We start from the raw sequence: 25,293 nt of genomic DNA, 5'->3' as shown, positions 1-25,293 counted from the left end.
CACTCTGATGGGCGCTATAGTCACACCATAAAACAAACAAAAACTAAATAAGTCCAGTTATGTAAATTTGAATAAACCAGTAGTTCTTCCATATAGTTGCATTCAATCAGAATTACCCAGGTATGTGTGTGTATATGTGTATGGCTATATATATATATATATATATATATATATATATATATATATATATATATATATATATATATATATATATAGTGTAGTGTAGTGTATAAATACATTTTTTTTATTTTTCAAGTGGAGAGTGTGCACAGTGGTATATAATAAGATTGATTAATGACTATAGAAATAATATCAAACCACATATAGATGTGAGATGGAGCAATAGCATTCTGAATAGATACAGATTCTTAGAGACAATAGCGTCTATATGCCTACCAGAAACATCAGATGCAAACGCTCAGCAAAATCCTAAAGGGCCCCAAGGATGCTGGAAATGAAGTTTGAAAGGCAGGGAGAAACATTTAGTGAGAAACAGATTGCTGCCAACGTGTTTCAACCCCTCAGGTGTTTTTGAGGCTATATGTTCATAGTTTTTTCTGTCCTCCATTTATGGTTCAGCAAGCAGCAAGGTAACCTCCCAGATAATAGGGGCTTACATCTAGCAAGGCCAAAACCATTATATATCAATAAATTATGCCCCTTCCCCTACCACCACATTCTCATGAGGGTCTAGCGCATTTAGTGGGCCTGACGTCACCTTTAAGCTTCAATTCTGTATTGCTCTTCTTACCCAATGTCATACCATTACCTACGCTTTCACTATTGACGTAGGTAATAACAGGGGTCTGCTGCGCTGCTGCCATAGAGTGGACAATGCAGTGCCAGGGGAGTGGCAAGGTGATTGTCTTCACTCTCCTGGTTCTGGTAAGAGTGGAAGTAATCAATGTCACAGACAGCCTCCCAGAACTGAGCCCTGCACCAATGCCGAGCCCGTGGTCTGGTTTGGAGACAGGTTCAGGTGGGGGCAGCCAGGACCTATGCAGCCCCACACCAGGCATAGGTCATCAGGAAGGGAGCTGAAATTAATAATGGCTGAGCCCTGGAGGGGGTACACTCAACCCCAGGCAGAAAACTCCTCAGCAGGATTTAGTTTGCTGACTGAAGTCTGCCAAAACAAACACACAATTCAGCATCTCCTGGTCTGCCTCTCCTGTATCTGCAGGGATGTCTTCTAGAGCTGTTTTTTTCTGAGTGGTTCTGTGACCACATACAGGGTTCATTTACTATATTGTGCAGTCCTATCTGTCGCCTCCTTGTCTGTCCTTTTTGAGAAGGGGAATGATTCCAAGTCTAAGACTGGAGGTGTTTTAGTAACTTCATATACTTGTGTGAAATGTCAAAGTTGCCCAGTGAACAATCTGACATGGCCGCCTTATGCACAGCCTTCTGTCGCACTCCCTTGCGGTTTTCTCCATTTCCTCTGGCAGAACCTGCTTAGGCTTTGTTCCTGACTCTGTTTATCTCTGTCCTCCTGCAGCTTGATGCACTTACTCAGGTTACAGGTCACTTACTCGACAGAGAGACCCCAGGCAGCGGAAGTCCTCCAGCAATGCCATCAGTTACTATTTAGTGTGTTTTTTTAAAGGTGCTTTAATTGTTTTATTTATTTATTTTTAACTGGGTTACCAAGTGTCAGTGAGCCATTGTTACCGGACAGACAGGGACCCCAATAGAATGCACTGCATATCTGACAATCAGGGGACACCGAACACAGAAATACTGTTTATGCACGTCTGGTTGGAGTAAAGCCAATTAAATGACTGGTGTAAGAGATATCACAGCGTGAGACTTGGCTGCTGTACATGGCTTTGCTTGAGACACAGTGGACCTGTAATCAAACCCATAAAACTGTAAAAATTAGCCTCATGTCTTATTTTTGTTAGATTGAGCACTGAAAGCAGTCCTGTGTTTAAAATAGAGATGGTCACTGACCCCCGTGTTTTGGTTTTGGATTCGGTTTTGGATCTGGATTACCGTCGTGTTTTGGTTTTGGTTTTGGTTTTGCAAAACCGCCATTGCGTGTTTTGGTTTTGGTTTTGGTTTTGTTTGGTTTTGTTTTGCTATTTTTTGGGAAAATCCATGTTTTTGGGCCTAAATTAACCCAATTTAGTGCTCCAACTGTTTTAGAGACAAGTAATCTAATTGTTGAGGTAATAAATCATCCAAAAAAACAGTTTAAGTCTTCGTTGGTAGGCCTATTCTACACACAAAACAGATTGTCTTCCTCTCCATCTATGCATATTGGCAATGCAGCCATCGTCTTTGAATGTATATTACACCCTACACTTATAGTTAAATATGTAAAGAAATGGAAAAAGCCAGTTTGGTTTCTGTCTCTCAAGGCCCCCCTTCACTTGTATAAAATACCAAAATATTCAGCCATTATAGACTGTACAATATTAATTGACATGGAGAAAGCCAGTTTGGTTTCTGTCTCTCTAGGCCCCCCTCCACTTGTATAAAATACTAAAAAATTCAGCCATTATAGACTGTACAATATTAATTGACATGGAGAAAGTCAGTTTGGGGTCACTCTGTCTCTCTAGGCCCCCCTCCACTTGTATAAAATACCAAAAAATTCAGCCATTATAGACTGTACAATATTAATTGACATGGAGAAAGACAGTTTGGGGTCACTCTGTCTCTCTAGGCCCCCCTCCACTTGTATAAAATACCAAAAAATTCAGCCATTATAGACTGTACAATATTAATTGACATGGAGAAAGCCAGTTTGGTTTCTGTCTCTCTAGGCCCCCCTCCACTTGTATAAAATACTAAAAAATTCAGCCATTATAGACTGTACAATATTAATTGACATGGAGAAAGACAGTTTGGGGTCACTCTGTCTCTCTAGGCCCCCCTCCACTTGTATAAAATACCAAAAAATTCAGCCATTATAGACTGTACAATATTAATTGACATGGAGAAAGCCAGTTTGGTTTCTGTCTCTCTAGGCCCCCCTCCACTTGTATAAAATACTAAAAAATTCAGCCATTATAGACTGTACAATATTATGAAAAATGGACAAAGCCAGTTTAGGGTCACTCTGTCTATGACACCCTACCCTTAAGGATAAATTGCCCTAACAGCAGCCTTTCAAGATGGTATGTGATATGGAAATGCCACAAGTCCCTTTCCTCTTTGGGGGTAGATTGCACCCTACACTTACATAGAAAGTTTTAAAAAGATGTTATCGGCATCATCTTCAGCTTCATCCTCACCCTCATCAGTGTGTACGTCATCATCACAGACTATCAATTCATCGCCGCTTGAATCCGCCATTAGAGAACAGTCAGTGCTTGGATGTCTTGGATGGTGAAGGCCTTCCTCGTGGAAGATGTAGTTCATTTTTATAAACATCATTTTCTCCACATTTTTGGGAAGTAACCTTCTACGGCGATCACTGACTAAGTTCCCTGCTGTGCTGAACACTCGTTCAGAGTACACACTGGAGGGTGGGCAGCTTAGGTATTGCAAAGCAAGTTTGTACATGGGTTTCCAAATGGCCTGCTTTTCTTCCCAGTAAGGAAAGGGACTGTCTGACATTTCCATATCAACTACCTCTTGAAAGTAATCCTCCACCATCCTTTGCATGTTTATACTCATATTGGATGGAGTTATGGGCAAAGTGACACATTTTTTTGAAAAATCCTTCAAACCAGCCCAGATGTTAAATTGTTCTCGTCTGCCCCCTGTGTCTTCCCTGCTTCTTTTTTGGAAATTTAATTTTTTACGAGCAACAGCTTGAGAAAGTGAAGGAGGACACGTCGTCAAGCCGAGGCCCAGTTCAGCGGCCAACTTGCTGAGCAATAGCTCCTTGCAAAAGTTCACATCTCGCTCATTTACAAGTAAAGACTCAATGTAGGTTTTAAACCTTGGATCAAGCACAGTGGCCAAAACGTACTGATCCGAGTTCAAGATCTTAATAACTCGAGGATCATTGTGAAGCGAATTAAGTACTTGATCGACAAGGCCAACATACTTTGCTGAATTGCTTGCTTTCAGCTCCTCCTTCATTTTCTCAAGCTGCTTTTCCAATAGTCTAATTAAAGGAATGACTTGGCTCAAACTAGCAGAGTCTGCACTGACCTCACATGTCACAACTTCAAATGGTTTCAGCACCTTGCACAGCACTGAAAGGATTCCCCACTGTGCAAGAGTGAAATACATCCCCCCTCCTTTCCCAATGTCATGACTTGTGCAATATGCTTGGATGGCTTTGCGCTGTTCCTCCATCCTCTGAAGCATGTACAGGGTGGAATTCCACCGAGTTACCACCTCTTGCTTAAGTTGGTGGCAGGGCAAGTTAAACTGCTCTTGGAGCTGCTGTAATCTCCTACATGCTGTGGCTGAATGCCTGAAATGGCCTGAAATTTTACGGGCCACCGAAAGCATCTCCTGCACCTCACGGTTATTTCGTAGGAAGCTCTGCACCACCAAGTTGATGGTGTGAGCAAAACAGGGAATATGTTGGAAATCACCCAGCTGTAATGCTCGCACTATATTGTTGGCGTTATCTGAAATGACATACCCTGGGGAGAGTCCGAGTGGTATAAGCCATGCATCAATCACATCTCTCAGTTTGCGTAACAAATTGTCAGCCGTATGCCTGTTAGTGAAGCCGGTGATACAAAGAGTGGCCTGCCTGTGACAAATGTTACGTAGTGGTGTACATGCTGCTGCTGTTCCTGCTGGTGAAGGTGAATGACCAACCCAGTGGGCTGTCACAGTCATATAGTCTTTGGTTTGGCCACTTCCACTTGTCCACATATCTGTGGTTAAGTGAACAGTGGGCAGAATGGCATTTTTCAGCGCAATCTCTACATTTTTACACACTTTTTGGTATAGTTGTGGAATAGCTTTACGGGAGAAATGGTGTCGCGATGGAATTCTGTAACGCGGACACAAAACCTCAATTAACTGTGAAAAACCAGCTGCGTTTATTGTGGAGATTGGACGCAGATCTAACACTAACATTGCAGCCATGGCGTCTGTGATTCGCTTGGCGACTGGGTGACTGCTGTCATATTTGCTTCCCCTCGCAAATGATTGTTTCACAGTTAATTGCTGAAATGTAGGACTGCTCATTTTATTCACCTGCCTCTGGGATGACGATTCACCCCCAGCAGCAGCAACAGCAGCAGCAGGACTAACGCTTTCTTCAGAGGAATCAATAATAGTGCCGGAGTCATCCAGCCTTAAGTGGGATGCCGGGCTAACTCCGAGCGCTACTGAGGATATTGATGAGGATGGTGTGGTGGGTGTATTTTGTAGCCGTCGGTATGTCGGTGAGCGGAGGGTCTTAGCTGATGAGGGAGTGCTTGTATTCTTTTGGGAAGAACTTTCAGCTTTTCCCAACACTTTGCCATGAACTCTCGTTAAATGGCGTAACATAGACGAGGTTCCAAGATGGTTAAGGTCCCTCCCTCGACTGACTGTGGCTTCACATACACTACAAATGGCTATACAATTGTTGTCTGGATTTGGGTAGAAATAATTCCACACATAAGAAGTGGATTTTTTTGTTTTATGCCCAGGCATGACAATGGCCTTTTTCTTGTCACGTGCCAGAACTGCTGCCACTGGTGCAGGACTTACACAAACAACCTCATCCTCATCAACATCCTCATTAGCGCCCTCGTCGCCTACACAAATCTCCCCCTCATCCTCTTCTAATTCCAAAGTGGCATCCTCAATTTGGGTATCACCGGCTACACTCGGGCTATTAAGGCACACATCAGCAGAATGCTCACGATTAGACATCCCACTGTTGGATGGACTCTCCACAGGGATTGTTGTCATTTGTGAATCAGAGCAAATATTCTCCTGTAATGCCTCACTGGTATCTTGCAGCTCAGCTTTGACGCGTAACAGTAGTTGTGCACCAATTGTAGCCTGGGTAACTTTTTGGGATCTGCCACTAATAGCCAAAGGTGAAGGCCTCATTCTCTCTTTGCCACTGCGTGTGTAGAATGGCATGCTTGCAATTTTTTTTTTATCGTCACTTAACTTTTGCTCAGTTACACTTCTTTTTCGCTTCAATACAGTAAAAATTTTTTTGTTTTGTTTTTTTTGCACTAATTTGAAAACACTCTGTTGTTTGACATCGCCTTGGCCAGATGACGTACTGGGAACACTAACATCAGGACTGGTGACAGAACCTGGTTGCTCATTTAGATCATATGTGGACTGCTTTGAATCCATTCTGAGCGCAAACCACTGGGGAGTGCTAAAAATTATTGAGTAGATACTGCTGACAGATATGACTTTTGACAGCCAGAAATATTAATGCACAATTAGGGAGGACACCCCAAAAACACTGAGGAGTGCTAAAAATTATTGAGTAGATACTGCTGACAGATATGACTTTTGACAGCCAGAAATATTAATGCACAATTAGGGAGGACACCCCAAAAACACTGAGGAGTGCTAAAAATTATTGAGTAGATACTGCTGACAGATATGACTTTTGACAGCCAGAAATATTAATGCACAATTAGGGAGGACACCCCAAAAACACTGAGGAGTACTAAAAATTATTGAGTAGATACTGCTGACAGATATGACTTTTGACAGCCAGAAATATTAATGCACAATTAGGGAGGACACCCCAAAAACACTGAGGAGTGCTAAAAATTATTGAGTAGATACTGCTGACAGATATGACTTTTGACAGCCAGAAATATTAATGCACAATTAGGGAGGACACCCCAAAAACACTGAGGAGTGCTAAAAATTATTGAGTAGATACTGCTGACAGATATGACTTTTGACAGCCAGAAATATTAATGCACAATTAGGGAGGACACCCCAAAAACACTGAGGAGTGCTAAAAATTATTGAGTAGATACTGCTGACAGATATGACTTTTGACAGCCAGAAATATTAATGCACAATTAGGGAGGACACCCCAAAAACACTGAGGAGTGCTAAAAATTATTGAGTAGATACTGCTGACAGATATGACTTTTGACAGCCAGAAATATTAATGCACAATTAGGGAGGACACCCCAAAAACACTGAGGAGTGCTAAAAATTATTGAGTAGATACTGCTGACAGATATGACTTTTGACAGCCAGAAATATTAATGCACAATTAGGGAGGACACCCCAAAAACACTGAGGAGTGCTAAAAATTATTGAGTAGATACTGCTGACAGATATGACTTTTGACAGCCAGAAATATTAATGCACAATTAGGGAGGACACCCCAAAAACACTGAGGTGTGCTACAAATTATTTAGTAGATACTGCTGACAGATATGACTTTTGACAGCCAGAAATATTAATGCACAATTATGGGGGACACCCCAAAAGCGCTGGGGAGTGCCAAATATGAAGAAAAAATAATAAACCTCTATCCTCCTCTCTGCACTAGCGATTTTGGTTAGAGCAATTGCAAGAACAATATGGTATTCTCTGTCCCTGCTCTAATTAGCCTATGACTACACCCTGCTCTCTCCCTCTGTCAAATGGCGATGGATTGCTGTGGAGGCGTGTATTTATAAAGTTGAAGTATCGCGAGAACCGAGTCCCGAGATCCGACGACGTCACAATGACGTTCGGCCTCGATTTGGATTCGGAATGGGCGGGAGAGTACCGAGCTGCTCAGCTCGGTACTCGGATACCCAAAGTTCGGGTGGGTTCGGTTCTCGGAGAACCGGACCCGCCCATCTCTAGTTTAAAAGCACATTTACTGGCCCTTAGTGCAGTGGCCAGAAGTACTATTTTACGGGTGTGGTCACAATCCGGGACATCCCTTCACTCTTTTTAGAGTGAAATTATTTTATATATTCCAAGGCTTGGCTTCGCTCGTAAAGGAATATAAAGTCAGCAGGTTCTTTGAAATGTGGGATAGTTACATTGACTCCAAATGGAAATAAGATCTCCGATCTAGTGATGTTTCTCCTCAACTTCATGGTATGAATTGAGAAATATTGCTGATGACCTGCCTATCCCCTTATAAAGGGGGGGGGGGGGGAGGTGCCCTCCTGCACGGCAGCAATGGATCTCGCTACCCCTTTACATCTGCATTGTTTAAAGTAATTCTTGTGTGTGCCTATATATCTTCATATTATAACCATAAATCTATTTGTCTATCATGCTGTTATGTTACTCAAAAAATTCTTTCATTGCTGGGATTTACCACCTCATTCTTTTCTTACCTTGTTTCACATATTGTCAATATAATATATGTTATATACTTTGATGTTTCTGTTTGCATTGATTTGTTTCAGAGCGGTAACAGCAATAAATATAATTAATAGAAATGGGGGGGGGGCACATGAACTATATTTTGTGTTTACTGGTTTCATCTATCCTATTTTATTGGACACTATTAATGGTTTTTGTATTACAGTTGCCTTAACAGGCCACAGAAAGGTTAGGCACAGATATTATTAATGCTTACATTTTATGCATTCACTCAAATTTTAATGTAAAATGGTTCTTTCATAGTAAAACCTCTACAAGATTGTTTTAGTTGTGGTTGTCATCTTTCTGTACAATGCATATTGTATTGTATTGAAACATATATTTCCAAAAAGTATTATTGCCCAATAAATACTTTTTACTTTATTATATTCTTTTGTTCTAATCTGTTGTTTATAATTGGACCATGAGACTCTAAGACTGGAGATTATAGAAGTGAAATTAATCAGCAATGTTTGCACCATACAAAATATGCTGTTGATGTGTGTTGCCTATTTTGACATTGTGTGCTCATATCATCTCACCTCTGTCTTTACTAGGCTTTTGGAAATGCCAAAACTGCACACAATAACAATTCCAGCCGCTTTGGGAAATTCATCCAGGTCAACTATTTGGAGAGTGGCATCGTGCGTGGGTGAGCATCATGTACTTCCTCATTAATGGGACTAGCAGATGAAGTTTCCATCTTGAAAGCAACAGTTGAACAACTAAATCATGTTTCAGGTTTACAGGGGAAAGCATTTAGAAACCAAATATGAAGTGGTCAAATACATTATATTGCCATGTAATAAGTTTTACATTGGCTGAATATACAGTAAATATTGGTATGACACACATCCCAAGATAAATGATAGCACCCCCCCACCTCCTCCAGGCTAGATCAGGAGAAAGGCTCACCACAGAGAAGTCCAAATTTTGTATTTTATTTTAACATGATGTGCTAGACCCAAAAACTGGATTTGTGTACCTATAGTGGGGGCTTTGGCGATTTAAGTTACCAAGGTCATTGTGATGATTACTGCAAAAGCTTGTCCAATTGAGGTCCTTTGAGGACGTTAGGGGTACTACTGTTGTTTGTGATGGCAGGGGAAATTTTTCAGGGTTTACTCTCTCCCATTGTTACCTGTTCTGGTCACTGGTTTGCTCACCATTGGAGTGCCCTGCATGACAGAAGAGCATTCCGAAATCATGTGCAGCCCTATAGTTAAGCATGGAAATGTTTATGTCTGCAAAATCCGTGTGCAGAAAAGTTGTTTACACAGAAAATGGGTACCATAGGTATCGGTAAAAATAAAGCACAGTTAAAACAGGCCCAGTCCACCTCCTAAGGTCCCAATGCTACACTGGATAACAGCCTGATGATGAATGTCATGCACAAGAAATAATTTTTTCCTTGGTGTCTGTCACATGCCGACCCTGCGTGCGGGGCCCTGACGATCTTCCCTCCCTCCAGCAGGCAGAAGTCCCGGCGATCACAGCCGCATCCTCCTGATGGCGGACGACATCTTGCTGTCGGGCCTGTGCATGTGCAGACCCGTTCTTCCTTTTAAGACCTTCCACTCGTCCCTCATTGGTCCAAATATATTTGAGGGCTATTTAAAGCACCTGACCTAGCTGTCAGGTGCCTGTTCTTTGTGCTCACTTCCTGCAAGTGGTAGGACCTGGCTCTTTCTCTCACTGCTCCTGGAATCCTGTCTGCAGACCGCATTGAACTTGCACGCTGTTCCAGTGACTCCATTGCTACCTATCCTGAGTTACCTCTCTAGTGTTAAGCTACAGTTCAGCATCTCCTGTCCGCATACCGCATTAAACTTCCACGCTGTTCCAGTGACTCCATTGCTGCCTACTCTAATGTACAGTCTCCGACAATTCTCTCTGTTCTCTGCTCTCCCAAACCTATCTGTCTGGTACTCTCTCAAGGCGCCGCGACTTGCGGGACGGGGGCTGCTAAGACCATACCTCCTTAAGGGGTTTCCTGGTGAAGACCACCTGTTCCGTTAGACTCCGGGCCCTTGGGTTTAGTTGTGCCAAATCAGGCAGATTCAGGGGATCCTAAGATCACCCGCGAATTCCGTGACAGTAAGAACAGGCCAAAAAATGTCAGACCCCACGGGAGAACCCTCAGCTAAAGACATGCTGCAAAATTTGGTTGCACGAGTTGAGTAACGGGACGCTGCCCAACGCCAGTTGTTACAGTGCAGTGCTCTGCAAGCTGCACAGTCTTCTGCTTCTGCTCTTCCTCTAGAGTAACCAACAGGTCATTAAGCGGCTGCCACAACTACCTCCACTCTCAGGCTACCAAATCCTGCTAAATTTGATGGGGACCCAATGTTCTATCCAGTTCAAATTACCACCTTCCTTGCAGCATTCCGGCGGATTTTTGGCGAACCCTGATGTGTCTCTTCTGTTTCAGCTAGTATCCTCTTACTTCGCCAAGGGAATCGCTCAGTGTCGCAATATGTCATTGAATTTTGTACTCTCTTCTGAGTTAGTTTGGAGCAACAAATTGTGAGAACTTGTTTAACTCCTGAAGAATGAGACAGAAGACGCAGGAATAATCTTTGTATCTACTGTGCAGATCCTGACCACTTCTTGAACTCCTGTCGGGAAACGCCAAGCCCTAATCTGCTCCGGGCAGGTCAGGTTGGGATCATTTAAATCCTCCTCTTCAACTGTCTTCTCCATTCCAGTTTCTCTACGGTATGTGTCTTCTGAGTATTACTCACATGCCTTATTGAATTCGGGTGCTGCCGGGAATTTTATTTCTCAACCTTTAATTTCACAGTGGTCCCTACCCACGCTTCCTTTGCAGAATCCAGTCATCATTTCCGCCATCGACGGCTCCCAGCTTCCTGGAGGTGTGATTCGTCTTCAAACCAAGCCTCTCACTCTCCGGATTGGAGCCCTCCATTTGGAAGAAATTTCATTCCTAGTTTTGCCTCGAACCACTACACCCCTCATCCTGGGGCCTCCTTGGCTTTTTTTACATTGCCCACAGGTGGACTGGAACACATCTGAGATCTTAGCCTGGGGGCCCTCCTGTCGTTCCAGCTGCCGATCCTTGGTAAAACCCCTGCAGTCTCTTTCTGGCTCTACAGCTATGGCCTCCTCAGCTTTACCCCCTCAGTATCTGGCATTCTCTGATGTATTTGACAAAGGCCGAGCTGAACTCTTACCACCACATCGTCCTTCGGACTGTCTCATAGACCCACTGTCGGGGAAGAATCCCCCTTGAGGACGTCTCTACCCTCTCTCAACTTGAGACCTGAGCCATGTCCGATTATGTCAGGGAGAACCTCCAGAGAGGATTCATCAGACCCTCAGTCTCACCTGCTGATGCAAGTTTGTTTTTCTTAAAGAAGGACGGATCCCTACATCCTTACATTCATTATCGTGGACTAAATGCTGTTACAATCAAGAAAAGCTATCCAATTTCACTCATCACCGAGTTGTTTGACCGCATCAAGAGAGCTAAGATCTTTTCTAAAGTAGACCTTTGTGGAGCCTACAATCTCATACGCATCCGGGCAGGAGACGAATGGAAGACCGCATTCAACACCTGCAACAGGCATTGTGAATATCTTGTTATGCTCTTCGGTCTTTGAAATGCTCCGGCTGTGTTTCAGAGTTTCCTCTATTCCTATGTAGTAGTATATCTTGATGATATTTTCATTCTTTTATAGATTGACATCGGAGACATGTCACTGAGGTATTGTCCAGGCTCCGGAAGAATCATCTCTATTGTAATCTGAAGAAATGTTCCTTCAAGACCACTTCTATACCTTTCCTAGGTTACAACATCTCGGGATCCGGTCATTGTATGGATCCAGATAAGGTTCAAGCCATTCTAAATTGGCCACGTTCATCTAGTCTTAAGGCCATTCGGCGCTTCCTGGGCTTCTCAAATTATTACAGACAGTTTATTATTATTATTCTAGTATTGTTGCGCTCATCTGGAAGGGAGCCAATACCAAGGTCTGGCCAGTAGATGCGCAGGAGACATTTTCATTGCTGAAGCAAGCCTTTTCTTCTGCTTCCATCCTCAGGCAACCAAACCTCTCCCAGCCTTTCTTCCTTGAAGTGGACGCCTCTGCGATGGGAATAGGTGCTGTTCTTTCTCAACAGTTGTTATCCAACAAACTCCTACCCTACGCCGCCTTCTCACGCAAGTTTTTACCAGCCGAACAAAACTATACCATAGGTGTTAAAGAATTATTGGCGATGAAGCTGGCTCTATCTGAATGGCGCTACCTCTTGGAGGGGGCTCAACACGGGGTCACCATCTTCACTGATCACAAAAACCTTTTATACCTTCAATGGCCCAATGCCTCAATCCTCGGCAGGCCCACTGGACACTCTTCTTCTCTCACTTTAACCTCCATGTAACTTACAATCCGGGCCTTATAAATAAGAAAGCGGATGCTTTTTACAATCCACCATCAAGCCATTCTATCTTGGACCCCAAGTGCTTACTTGCGCTCTCTACGTCCTCTACTCCTCCTCCTGGAAGAACATTTGTTCCTGTTTGACTCCTATGGGTCCACCATTACCTCTGCCAGTACCGTCCAAACCCTGGACACACATCAACATGGACTTTGTCACCGATCTTCCTTTCAGCAGATAATTTAACACCATTTGGGTCGTAGTGGATCACTTTTCAAAAATGGCTCATTTCATCCCTTTAGTGGGTCTTCCCTCCTCCTCAGTTTTCGCACAACACTTCATTAAGGAGATATTCCGTCTTCATGACTGTCCTCAAGAGATTGTTTCTGATAGAGGTGTTCAATTTACGTCCAAATTTTGGCGTGTGTTATGCAAAAGTTTCTGTATTCAACTCAATTTCTCCTCTGCTTACCATCCACAGACTAACGGCCAAATGGAGAGAGTAAATCAAGATCTTGAAATCTTTCAAAGGATATTTCTTCGTCCAACCAAGACAACTGGGTTGATATTTTACCTTGGTCTGAATTCGCTCACAACAACTTCTTTCATGAATCTTCCTCTCCTACACTGTTCTTTATTGTTAATGGGTTACATACTGTGCTTCCCAAATTCTCAGACGGAATCTCCGTCTCAAGGTTCCTTCAATGAAGTTTGCTCCCCGGTTCATTGGACATTTCTAAGATTCTACAGGTTATCAATCCTGTCTCCTACAAATTATAGCTTCCTGCCTCTCTCCATATTTCTAATTCCTTACATATCTCTTTTCTCAATCCTTTGATCATCAATAGATTCTCTACTCCTGCATCTTCCTCCGTGGTACCTACATTTTCACAACAGGAGGACTTTGAAATAACACAAATTTTGGATTCAAAAACCTCCAGGGGAGTGGTCAAGTATCTGGTGGATTGGAGAGGGTTCCGGCCTGAAGAACGCTCATGGGTTAACGCTTCTGATATTCATGCTCCTGCTCTTCTACGAAAATTCCATGCCATGTTACCATGCAAGACCATCTCTAAGTGTCCAGTGGGCACTTTTAAACAACAGCCCCGCGAGCAGGTACCGGCTGTCTTACCTCCTTCTTTCAGGCAGAAGTCTGGGCGATCACTGCAGCATCCTCCTGATGGCGGACGCCATCTTACTGTTGGGTCTGTGCATGCGCAGACCTGTTTTTCCTTTTAAGACCTCCCACTCATCCCTCATTGGCCCAAATATATTGTAGGGCTATTTAAAGCACCTGACCTAGCTGACAGGTGCGTGTTCTTTGTGCTCACTACCTGCAAGTTGTAGGACCTGGCTCTCTCTCTCCCTGCTCCTGGAATCCTGTCCGCAGCATACATCCACGCTGTTCCGGTGACTCCATTGCCACCTATTGTAATGTACAGCTTCTGGCTATTCTCTCGGTTCTCTGCTCTACCGATCTGATCTGCCTGGTACTCTCTCAAGGGGCCGCGACCTGCAGGATGGGGGCTGCTAAGACCATAACTCCTTGCGGGGGTTCCTGGTGAAGACCCACCTGTTCCGTTAGACTCCGGGCCCTTGGGTTGAGTTGTGCCAAATCAGGCAGTTTCAGGGGATCCTAATATCACCCGCAAATTCCGTGACAGTGTCCAACCTCCAAGAGGCAGGGCCCTTTTCCCTATTGTTCCTGTGTCCCACAGTCCAACACACAAGAAGCTATATTTTAAGTTTTATAAGCAGCATGCATTCTTTGTGAGCACCAACATAATGTAATGTTAGCGTTTTGTAGAAAAGGGCACACTCACTAGCAGTTGCTCATCATTTTCGAACTATCCTGGGTTTTAAATTCCCAATGGGTATAGGTTTATGTGTTGGGGTTTGAGGGGTGTTAGAAAATCAGTAAGATGGGGCAGTCTGTGCGCAGTTCTTACAGTGTTTTGAATTACATTTGACCAAAAAAATGCTAACAAGTAATTAGTGCTTATGCGTTTTGTAGACTTCCTGATTAATGAATGTAATATACAACCTCCTGGTAATAGTTCCCAACTCGTACATCTTGGAATTATGTAATTGATGAGTGGAAAATATTTAACTAATGGACTATTTTTCAAGCAGCAGGCGGCAGACTTAAATTATTCAGAAGTGGACTTGCAAAGAGAAGATGATCTCTTTATTTATATAAATATTCATGAGTTCATATAAAAGTGTAGTTGTTTTGTATAAATGCATTATTAACACTTGTAATTGTATGCAAAAAACTTTTTAGAAATTAGTGTATGTGTCAATGTATATTTTTGTGTAATAAATATGCAAATCTATACATATGAGATAAGCCTTTGTTTGAGTATGAGTCGTCTTTATCTATGTACACACGACTTCCTGTGTGCAAATATGTTAAGGACTATACAGCAGTCCATTATGAGTCTAAAATGTATAGTTTTGAACAATAGCTTGAACTCAAACAAAATAGCAAGAACACATTCTTTCTAATTTGGATCTTCACAAGCTGCCATTTCATTCTGAATCGACATGAATACTTGGTTAATGAGCAGTCATTCAAACATGGTATATTTCAACTCCTGTTCGTCCCTATGCCATTCTATCGACCCCTTGTTCTATTGTATTACATTGTGTACAATGCTAGCAGGTATGAAAGTGATAAAGGTTATCTATATTGTTTACCTATTATAAACATAGATAACATTGCTGATTAAATCTAATGGTCTGTGAAGTGATTACTGTTAGAACTCTTCTTAACCTTTTATTTTGCAAGCATTGAAATCCTACACTTAATCCTACACATCAAGTATTGTAGTCATACACCATCTAGTGATCAATATTGGAACTTCTGAAAAAACTCACTACTGTAGTCCGTTGTTTCACACACACATTGAGATATTGTTTGAGAGCACCTCTACCAAGGAAAAGATAAAAATGTAAACATTGTGAATGTGAAACTCCTGTTGATTGAGAGCAACATTGAAAAATACAGGGTTAAGATAGAATATGCCTTTTTGAGATCAAAATTTGGTTCAGTAAACACCCTTAATGCTGACTTTTTGTTTAATCATCTGAGTGAAAACCAGACAATAATAATATAATGAAAGATCAAACAAATGGAGATGCTTCCATGGTGTATTAATTTAAAAACTATTTTATTATAAAATTCTCAAATTTTGCATGTACCAGAAATCAGTACATGTAAGCATATCATTGTCACTCATAAGGCTTGCTCCTGAGGTCTCCGTTAGTGAAGGTTCTGTGTGTGAAGGCTCTAAGTTGGACTAGCAACGGAGACCTCAGGAGCAAGTGACAGTGATATGCTTACATGTATTGATTTCTTATATGTGCAAAATTTTGGAGTTTTATAATAGTATTGTTTTTAATTTAATACACCATGGAAGCACCTCCATTTGTTTGATCTTTCAGAACTGAGTTTTGCCCGTGGAGATCGGGTTTATGAAGGGGAGCACAGACGGACTAAAGTCTGCTTGGTTTGGAAAATACTAGCACAGTGAGAAGGAAAGACTTATCACAGACAAAAGGCTCTAGACTATCTTGCCATTTTTTTTTATATCATTTTGTGCACCGTGAACTGTGTGAATTCGTCAATGATTACATTGTATAACTAAAGCAAAAAAAAAACACCAAAATGTTTAGGGTTTTTCCTATGTCTTGGAAATTCTATCTTGTACAATGCACTATATAATTGCACTTGTTTTCTCAGGGCTGTGGTGGAAAAATACCTCCTTGAAAAATCCCGGCTTGTTTCTCAGGAAAAAAATGAAAGGTGAGACGCACACATGATCCAGTGATGTATAGTCTTGTAATTTAATAATGCAGTGCTCATTTTACAAAAGTACAAGTTAGATGGGGTTATTTGCACCCTATTTTAAGACATGACCTTTTCATCTACTGTCCTTCTTTTACTCACCCCATATCCCTCTGATCTTTCGTTTTGCTTCCCCCTCCCCAGGAATTACCATGTGTTCTATTATATGCTCCTTGGGGCTTCTGAGGAAGAGAAAAAAGCGTTTCAGCTTAAGCAGCCTGAAGACTATTTTTATCTCAATCAGGTAATACTTGTTTTATTAAAGGAATATTAGCCATATGTTTGTTCCCCCCCCCCCCCCTCTCTTTTGTAGTACCTATGATTCAGCACAATGCATGTCTTTCTTTGTCCCATGATTCCCTCATCTGCTATGGAAACCTTCTCCATCTTTTTACACTTTGGATGTTCCTCTGACATTAGCATGAGGTGTGACCTAGTGGCAAGAGATGGGCATGACATTGGTGTGGTGAAGATATGATGTTATTGGGGAGAGGGTAGTTGCCAGGGTCTGGGATTGTAAAAATATGATGGAGCGAGCAAAGATAAAGCTCTCTAAATTTGCTCCAAACCTGTACAGAGGGATTGAACAAAACTAGCATAATGTTTCCCCTGGACTAGGCACAATGATAGGAAGAAAGTTTTTGAGGTTAGAGTGCATTTAAGCAGGTTAGCTGACTTTAAAGGAATCCGTTGATGAAAAATGTTTCTACTTTTAAATCTACAGTATTGTATTGTTTATCGGAATTCCAAATATTTAATATCAAGTGAATATTTTTCTCTGTTTTATTGGTTTGGAAACCATACAAGAACTGGAGCACAGCAAAACTGTGCTGCGGCAAACCAGGTGTTCGCTTTCATTTTCTAAACTTCGCTATGTAAATATAACTGATTCTTACTGGTTGCTATGGGTTACACCACTTTTATTCAGCTCACTTTTTATAAGTGTTCCCTACAAACATCCACTGTATTTGTTTATAAATAATTTGCAAAGTAACTTGGGCTCACTGTTTTTGTTTTACGCCATTCTTTCCTGCAGCCTAACTCGGTACATAGGCCTAGAGTTAGACAACACTATTTATTTAGACAAGTGATAATACAAAGTAACTTGTTTTTGAAGGAAGGTGGAAATAGGAAGAGAAGCAATAATAAGAAAATATGTTGCTTCAGTAATAACACATTTAGTATTGTACATTTATATGCAATAATTCATCGACAGAAAATTACTTCTAACTGTAAGCTTCTAAAGTCGGTTTTAGTTAGAAACAAAATGAATATATAACAGTTTTATGATTTTAATCATTTTAAAAGATATGTGACATTATTTCTTTAGAAACACATAATTGTTGTAATTAAATATAATAATACCATCCCAAAAATGTCATTGTTGTTAGTTTGCAAATATTTGATGACTAGTTAAAGCTGGTCACACACGAAGGTAGCCAGTTTGGATGAGGGGCCATTACTGTGAGTTATTAGTGTGTATAGAAGATGAACACACACACACACACACACACACACACACACACACGCCATTACTGTGAGTTATTAGTGTGTATAGAAGATGAACACGCACAAACACACACACACACAAGCACACACACACACACACACTGTGTGTGTGGCCAGTATAAGTAATGCCAGCAATTACAATGTGTCCTTAACTTTATCTTATCTCTGCTGCTATCTGTCCATCTCCATTGAACTGGAGAAGCTAATCTGACTTCACTGGAGAAGAAGCAACTTGCACAATCAATTACACAGCTGGACTCTTCTGTTTAGTAAACATCAGTAGGCGTTTGGGTGCAGTCCTAACTGAATGTAACAGCGCTTAGAAGCAAGCTGAGTAAATATGATTGTGCTTTGGTTATATATGTAGGTTGTGAACCTGCCGTAAATGGTGCTGTATTTCTGGTCATGAAGCTGTCTGCGTTGCTCACTGGTGTCAACAGCTGCATTGTGTCCTGATCAGGGGAATAAAAGTCTATATTAAAGGAGAATTGATAACTGGTTGTGGACCTGGCCCCATTTTATCTTGGTCACTTTTATACAATGCAAGACATAATGACATTTTGATAACTATAGGGCAGTCTGAATATTTTGGGTTATTTTTCATTGTTTTTTTATATCCAAGTCTGTTTTACATTACCTTTTCCCCCCAGATAGATCAGGCTTTCATGTTAGCATTGTGAATAAATATCTATTTATATGTTTTATTTTTTTAGATATAATCCAAAATATGTGAACATGTAAATAACCGTTTCTCACATGTACTTTGTTACGTAACATTAGTGAAAGTAGGTACTTTATTAAAGCTTAGGGAAAATTACAGGGTGTAATGTTGTGGGGCTCTCAGTACTAGCAAATAGCATTATGTAATAAATACTGATTTTTTTTTTTTACTGAATTGGTGTTGCTGTTCTTCTTGTATATGTAGATGATATGCCTTCTACATGTGTAACTAGTCAAGCTACATCTTTCAGTTTCCTTCTTGGGGGATTGCCTGGATGCAATAGTGGATTTTTCTTTGAACACAGATTGCTAGGAAGAATTTAACATGGCTCTGAGCACTGGTGGAACTGATCAGTGAGGTAGAGTGGTCGTGTTGTGTTCTCTCTAGTTTAATCCTTACATAGAGGATGATGAACCTTTGTCAGGGTGAGCTTGGAAATATTCACATATAAAGCCAACTCCACGTGATATCTGTTGGGCACGCTAAGAAGAGAAATGGCTATCCCCACAGAGCAGGTCCGCTGAAAACCGCTGCAGATGCCATCTTACATGCAAAAGCGGTATGCACCAAGTCCAAGGGAGCACAGTACATTATTTTATCGTGCTCTCTTCTTGAAGATGTCTGATCTATCATCTGTCTCAATTGGTGATGTACATGGGCAGGGAAAGTAATTTCAGACAGCAATTTAGATGTCTAGTGGAATAAGACTCCAAGGGGTGCGATGAAGGGTTGTGGCCAGAAGTATTTGTGGAGAATTTTCTGGTTTATTTGTTTGTTTTGGACTCCTTCTCCACGTGTTATATGATGGAGCGGCATATAGAGCTTTCCCAGGCACCCACCTGGTATTATATCTAGAATCTTCCTTATACAGTTTCTCAGCTGTGGTGATCAAGGCCTGATGTTATCATAGTTGTGCAAGAAAAAATAACTCTTAAGCATCCCAACGTATCAAGTAAAATGTGAAACAAAAGAGAAAAACACCAGCAAGGAACATACCTTTCTTTATATCTGTGACAGGATGGACCGCCTATGCCACCCTGTCTGTTGTTACTGGCAACTGGCTGGGGTTACTTTGCCACCGTTCCCTTTCGTTATCACAAATACGCCCTCTTTCCGCCTTAGGAGGGGCTTACAAAGGCTGCAACCACTGGACTCTTATATCGGCATGCAGAACCAGGTTTCTTCGGGGTAACTGATACTGCGAGTGTACCCCGTTACTGGTGTACCTGGGCTGGTAATTCAGACCTCTTATTATGGATCACTGATGGATCCCCCCTGGCCTCTCACGCTGACCAGGGCTGCAGGGAAGCAGGCAGAGCGGTGGTACCGGAAAGGCTGGGTCCAACTTCAGAAACAGCCGGAGAACAGATTAGATTTGGGGTCTAATCTGCAGGTAACAGGAATACAGCAATATTGAAGATGTTTCAAGCAGGTCATTGATGTAAGATGTTTGTTTGCTCTCACACTTGTTGGAGGTACCAATGATCAGGTCAGAAACATGAAGAACAAGTTTTCAATACAAGCTAGTGCCTTTTATACAGTTTAGACACAGGCTATTTGTAGAATCAGGATATAACCTGTTTACCAAAACATAGATTTACATGCATTGCAAAGCTAACAATATTTACACTTATCTGTGAAATTCTAGAAACGTTGTGATGTCCTGCATCACATGCTGTTCACAATGTTCAGAAAGGATTGAACACTCTAACAAAAGGCCACATAGTAACGACCCCCTGCTGGGCCTTTGGCCAAAGAAGGCATTTCTTGCTATCAAACACCCTCCCCATATGCCTAATTGGAGGTTTCCACTAGCAACCTTACAAACCCCAAACAATGACACTTCCATACAAAACACATCCCAATACACACAAAAAGGCTCACGGTATAAGATTTATACATCAGAAATAAGGCATTTCCTTTAGAAAGGCTAAAACAGAAAAACAAATTTTCTACCCTGGTCTGAGAATAATGATTTCCTATCTCAAAATATACACAATATCAAAAATAAGTGTGTGTGCAATTATATAAATAAGTGCCCTGCACTATTTCCTTTTAAATAAATTTATACCAGAAGTTATTTATCAGTGATCTAGTCACAATATCCTATTATATTATGCTAGGAAATGAATTGTGCTAATATGGAAAAGTAATGGTCCCTTAAACTTGAGGCAAAGGTTGATTAATGAAGCACTTATATTGTATAAAGACATATATATCCATAGGATGCGCTGAGAAATTCACCAAAATTTGACACATCTGCCTAAAATCCTGGTAGGTTCACCTTGCTTCCACTGTCACCTGTAATGTATAACTGATTATTAATGTCCTGGTTATGGACTATGGGTAGGGAGCTTCCAGGGTGGGTAGTAGCACAGTGGACAATGGTATCCTCCCTATTATGGTACACTTATTGTTTTGTTTTTCTTGACTTCTTTTTTTCCCTCCCTCATTTTCACCTCTAGGGTTAATTTTGATATTGTTTGTTCCAGATTATAAATTCAAAAATGAGCAACATAAAAAAAAAAAATCCCATCACATCCATGGATCCCTGTGCTCATGGACATACCTGATCAATTTATGGAAGTAGTATGTACAGCAAAGCCTGTACTTGAACATAATGGTTCTGATGCAGGTCTAGTACTAAACTAATTTGCGTAGTCTATCTTGTGTGAAATTTCTTTGTGAATGCCCAGATAAGTTGGCCCATGCATATGCCTCCATGCAGATTTGCACATTCTGCAACCTACACCTGCTTGCCACTGGATAGGTGGGACGGGGGCATCCTAAGGGCGAGTACAGTAACGGTGTGTTCGCGTTATGGAGGCAGACTGGGAGAAAGACGCATATGCGCCTGGGAAATCTTCAGCCACAGCATAAGTGAATGATGAGGATGACTGTCCCCAGAAGTAGCGAACCTCTTGTGATTGGCTGTTTGCGAACGATCTGCTTACGCTTATTAATGGTATCTTTGTTTCTCAGGCGTATATTATGGTTTTATATCAATGCTTGAGCAAAACTTATTTTGTAGCAAATAAACTTATAAGCATGGGTGCAAGTGGACGTAAGTTACCGGTAAGTCACTTAAGCCTTTACTTACGCATGCGTCTATGCTACTTTTGCTGAGCAGAACGCATGTTAAGATAGTGACCCTAGTTTGTGTCTTTGTCTGTTTGTGTGTGTGTCCGTCTGTGTGTGTGTGTTTTAAGGAATTTAGATTGTAAGCCACAATGGGGCAGGGACTGATGTGAGTGAGTTCTCTGTACAGCGCTGCGGAATTAGTGGCGCTATAATAATAAATGGGGATGATGATGATGATAGTGCCGCTTTGCATACAGGTACAATTGCAAATTATTTTTTAAGAACACATTGTGTTCTATTTAGGACGACGTTGTGGTCAACTCTGCATCAGCCCAAATATGTATGACAAGGACGTTTTGTATTCCTGTGAATTTTATGACAATACTTTTTTCGCATTTTGATTTACATATTTTTGTATCTCTTCTATTTGAGTGTTTCCTCAATAGTCAGAGTAAGTGACATGGATTTTGAGGTGGTGCTGTTCTTTCTCTGCTCTCATTTTCAGTAGCTGGGCTTTAATGATGTTCTGCTGAAACACGAATAGGTTGAAGCAGTTTTGTTTCTGCAGCCAGGTGTTAGGACAGATCACAAGGCAGCAGTAAATTAGACCAAAGAGCAGGTTTTAAAATGTGTTCTGCTGTCCTCTACTTTCATGAGGATGCTAGCTAGATATGCTGTTTAAATCACAATACACCTATTTTCCAACATAATTTGATCTGTTTGTTTGTTTTTTTTAAAAAAATGCATTCATAATGTGTTTAACATGTTGGCTGCTTTGAGCGGCAAGTTCATGAAGTATTGCTACTTACTCTAATCTTAATATTGCTAATTAAGGTGCAAATAATATTTTACTGCTTAAGGGGGTGGAATCTACTCTGCCACATAAAAGCTTGAAACGGGAATGGTAATCTAGGAGACCGATCTTAATTCACATCTGGTGTGAAAAGCAATATTAAATTGAATGGTGCTAATACACAAAATCAACTATATGATTTTAAAGCGGAAATCCAGCATAGAAGGTTTTTTTCTTTAAATAGTAAGTTCAGCAATGTTAAGCATACATCAAATAGTATTTTTTCTCAGCTGTCCTACTACAAATCAGCATCTCCTTTTCGAAATATCTAGAGGGCAGCCAGTCAAACACTCGGCATGTCGTGTGATGGCAGAGGGTGGAGAATGTGTGTGTGCGCGCGCTCATATGGGCATTCCAAAGTGCCTCTGCTTACTATATCATGTGACTGTGTTTGCCATGGTAGTTACATGACACTGTTGGGAACTATAAATCATTAATAGCAGCTTGAAGAAACAAACCATGAAAATGGTAAATACCAAGCTTCATATAGTCTGACACAGTGATTGATTTTACAAAAACATCTCATTTTATCTCATTCATTTAAGTATCCCATTATATTACAACAGGACTTAATAAGTGAATTTACTTCCTCTTTTGCAAAGTGGGTGCCTTTTATATAGACCTATTGTTTATCAGGTTAGATCAATGAGAAATAGTGCATCCAGGGCACCCAAATAGATGACTGCTGTATTAAATTAGATAACTTATATTTTAGTGTTGAGCACTATCTGTCACCACTGTTCTCTAACATTCCCTTACTCTTCTGTCACTTTCTCTCCTTATCCCTCTCTTTAACCATTTGATACTCCTTTGTTCAATTCTCTTCTCAGCCCAGTGCCTGTGTCAGTGTGACTTTCATTGCTTTTATGATGTCTTTTGCTCCTTTTCTTTAACTCCTACCAATACTCTGTAAGTCTCACCCTTTTCTTCCCACTCTACTCTGTCCCACTTTTCTTTCTCTCTGTCTTTCTCTCTCTCTCTCATTTCTTCTGTCCTCTCATACTTTGACACCCCCACTTAACCATTCTCATCTCTTCTCTTCTCTTACAATCCATTCACTTCAGACTCCTTGTTCAGTCTGCCCTTTGTTGAGCAGAGTCAGCTGCTTCTAAAATTACAGGTTGAAGGCTCCAGATGCTGGCTTGTCAAATTCTTGGCAATCAACACTTGCCGACCGCACCACAAAGTGTCGTGCATGTATTACCATCCACTTTCATGGGTTTGCTCACCATTACATACATGCTTTAAATCATTTTTTTTTAAACATAACTCTGTTATAATTGGTTTCAATTACGTAAGCATTCTGGCCTATCCTGTATCTTCTATCATCAGTGGTACCCCCACTTATATAGTTTGCACTGTACTTTACGGCTAGAAATATTCCCACAGGTTAAGAGCATCCTTCTGTCCTGCTCTGCTAACCTGGAGAATACCTACTCATCCTTATACAGCTCTGTGCCATCCTATATCTGTTTGTGTAGATCTTCCAGGTCTTTTATGCATTTATCCTTGTTTAGTTTTGACCAGTACCTTTTTTGTGTATACTTGCATCTATTTTTGCCACGCCACAGTATTGGCATAAAATAATTAGATGAATACTTTTCTGCTATGTATACAAATATGCTTCATACTGTTTAAGAACATGCTTACATCTGCTGGTGTAAAGTAATGATTAATAATTATTATTTCACCAATAGTAATAGTTATATTTGTTGTCTGTTGGTATTTGTAAATGCTTTTTTTATTTTATTTTATGACATTTCTCATGAAAATTACATTTTATATTATATATTTTTAATTGCAGAATAACTTCAAGGTAGAGGAGGGAGAAGATCTTCGGCATGATTTTGAAAGATTGAAACAAGCCATGGAAATGGTTGGATTCCTGCCAGCAACAAAGAAACAGTGCGTATTTTCAGCTTTAGTTCATCTCTGTTTTAACCAATTAAGTTTCACTTTCCAAAAATAAATTGTTTGTGGTATTTACAAGCACCCTTTATTTGACATTGTGTAGGATATTTTCAGTTTTATCTGCGATCCTCTATTTGGGCAATGTTACTTACAAGAAAAAGGCTTCTGGGAGAGATGAGGGCCTTGACGTTGGACCCCTTGAGGTGCTGGACACATTATCACAGCTGCTTCAGGTAAGAAAATTTGCCATCTTCATTTTTTTTCTCTCTAAAAATTCTCTTCTTGAAAGTAAAGTTTAATGTACAGTCATGGCCAAAAGTTTAGAGACCGTTTTTATGATTTCAATTTGCATATACTCCAGAATGTCATGAAGAGTGATCAGATGAATTGAAATTAATTTCAAAATCCCTTTTTGCCATGACAATGAACTTTATCCCAAAATCATTTCCACTGCATTTCAGCCCTGCCATAAAAGTACCAGCTGACATCAAGTCAGTGATTCTCTTGTTAACACAGGTGAGCGTGTTGATGAGGACAAGGCTGGAGATCACTCTGTCATGCTGATTGAGTTAGAATAACAGACGGGAAGCTTTAAATTGAGGGTGGTGCTTGAAATCATTGTTCTTCCTCTGTTAACCAAGGTTATCTGCAAGGAAACACGTGCCGTCATCATTGCTATGCACAAAAAGGGCTTCACAGGCAAGGATATTGCTGCTAGTAAAATTGCACCTAAATCAACCATTTATTGGATCA

At 40.9% G+C, this 25,293-nt stretch overlaps 1 protein-coding gene across 7 annotated transcripts in view; it reads left to right on the top strand.

Annotated features, from left to right (window-relative positions):
* Window positions 1-25,293, top strand: part of MYO9B (myosin IXB) — a 159,758-nt gene that overhangs the window by 41,865 nt on the left and 92,600 nt on the right. For all 7 annotated transcript variants that reach the window (XM_075207031.1, XM_075207050.1, XM_075207020.1 and 4 more), the window contains exons 3-7: window positions 8,772-8,866; window positions 16,361-16,423; window positions 16,610-16,709; window positions 24,434-24,534; window positions 24,644-24,773. In XM_075207031.1, coding sequence (XP_075063132.1) covers window positions 8,772-8,866; window positions 16,361-16,423; window positions 16,610-16,709; window positions 24,434-24,534; window positions 24,644-24,773 — 489 coding nt within the window. The remainder of the gene's footprint in view (window positions 1-8,771; window positions 8,867-16,360; window positions 16,424-16,609; window positions 16,710-24,433; window positions 24,535-24,643; window positions 24,774-25,293) is intronic.

This window comes from Mixophyes fleayi, chromosome 1, assembly GCF_038048845.1.
Source record: "Mixophyes fleayi isolate aMixFle1 chromosome 1, aMixFle1.hap1, whole genome shotgun sequence".
Classification (NCBI taxonomy): Eukaryota; Metazoa; Chordata; class Amphibia; order Anura; family Limnodynastidae; genus Mixophyes; species Mixophyes fleayi.
This window is presented reverse-complemented; position numbering and strand designations above follow the sequence as displayed.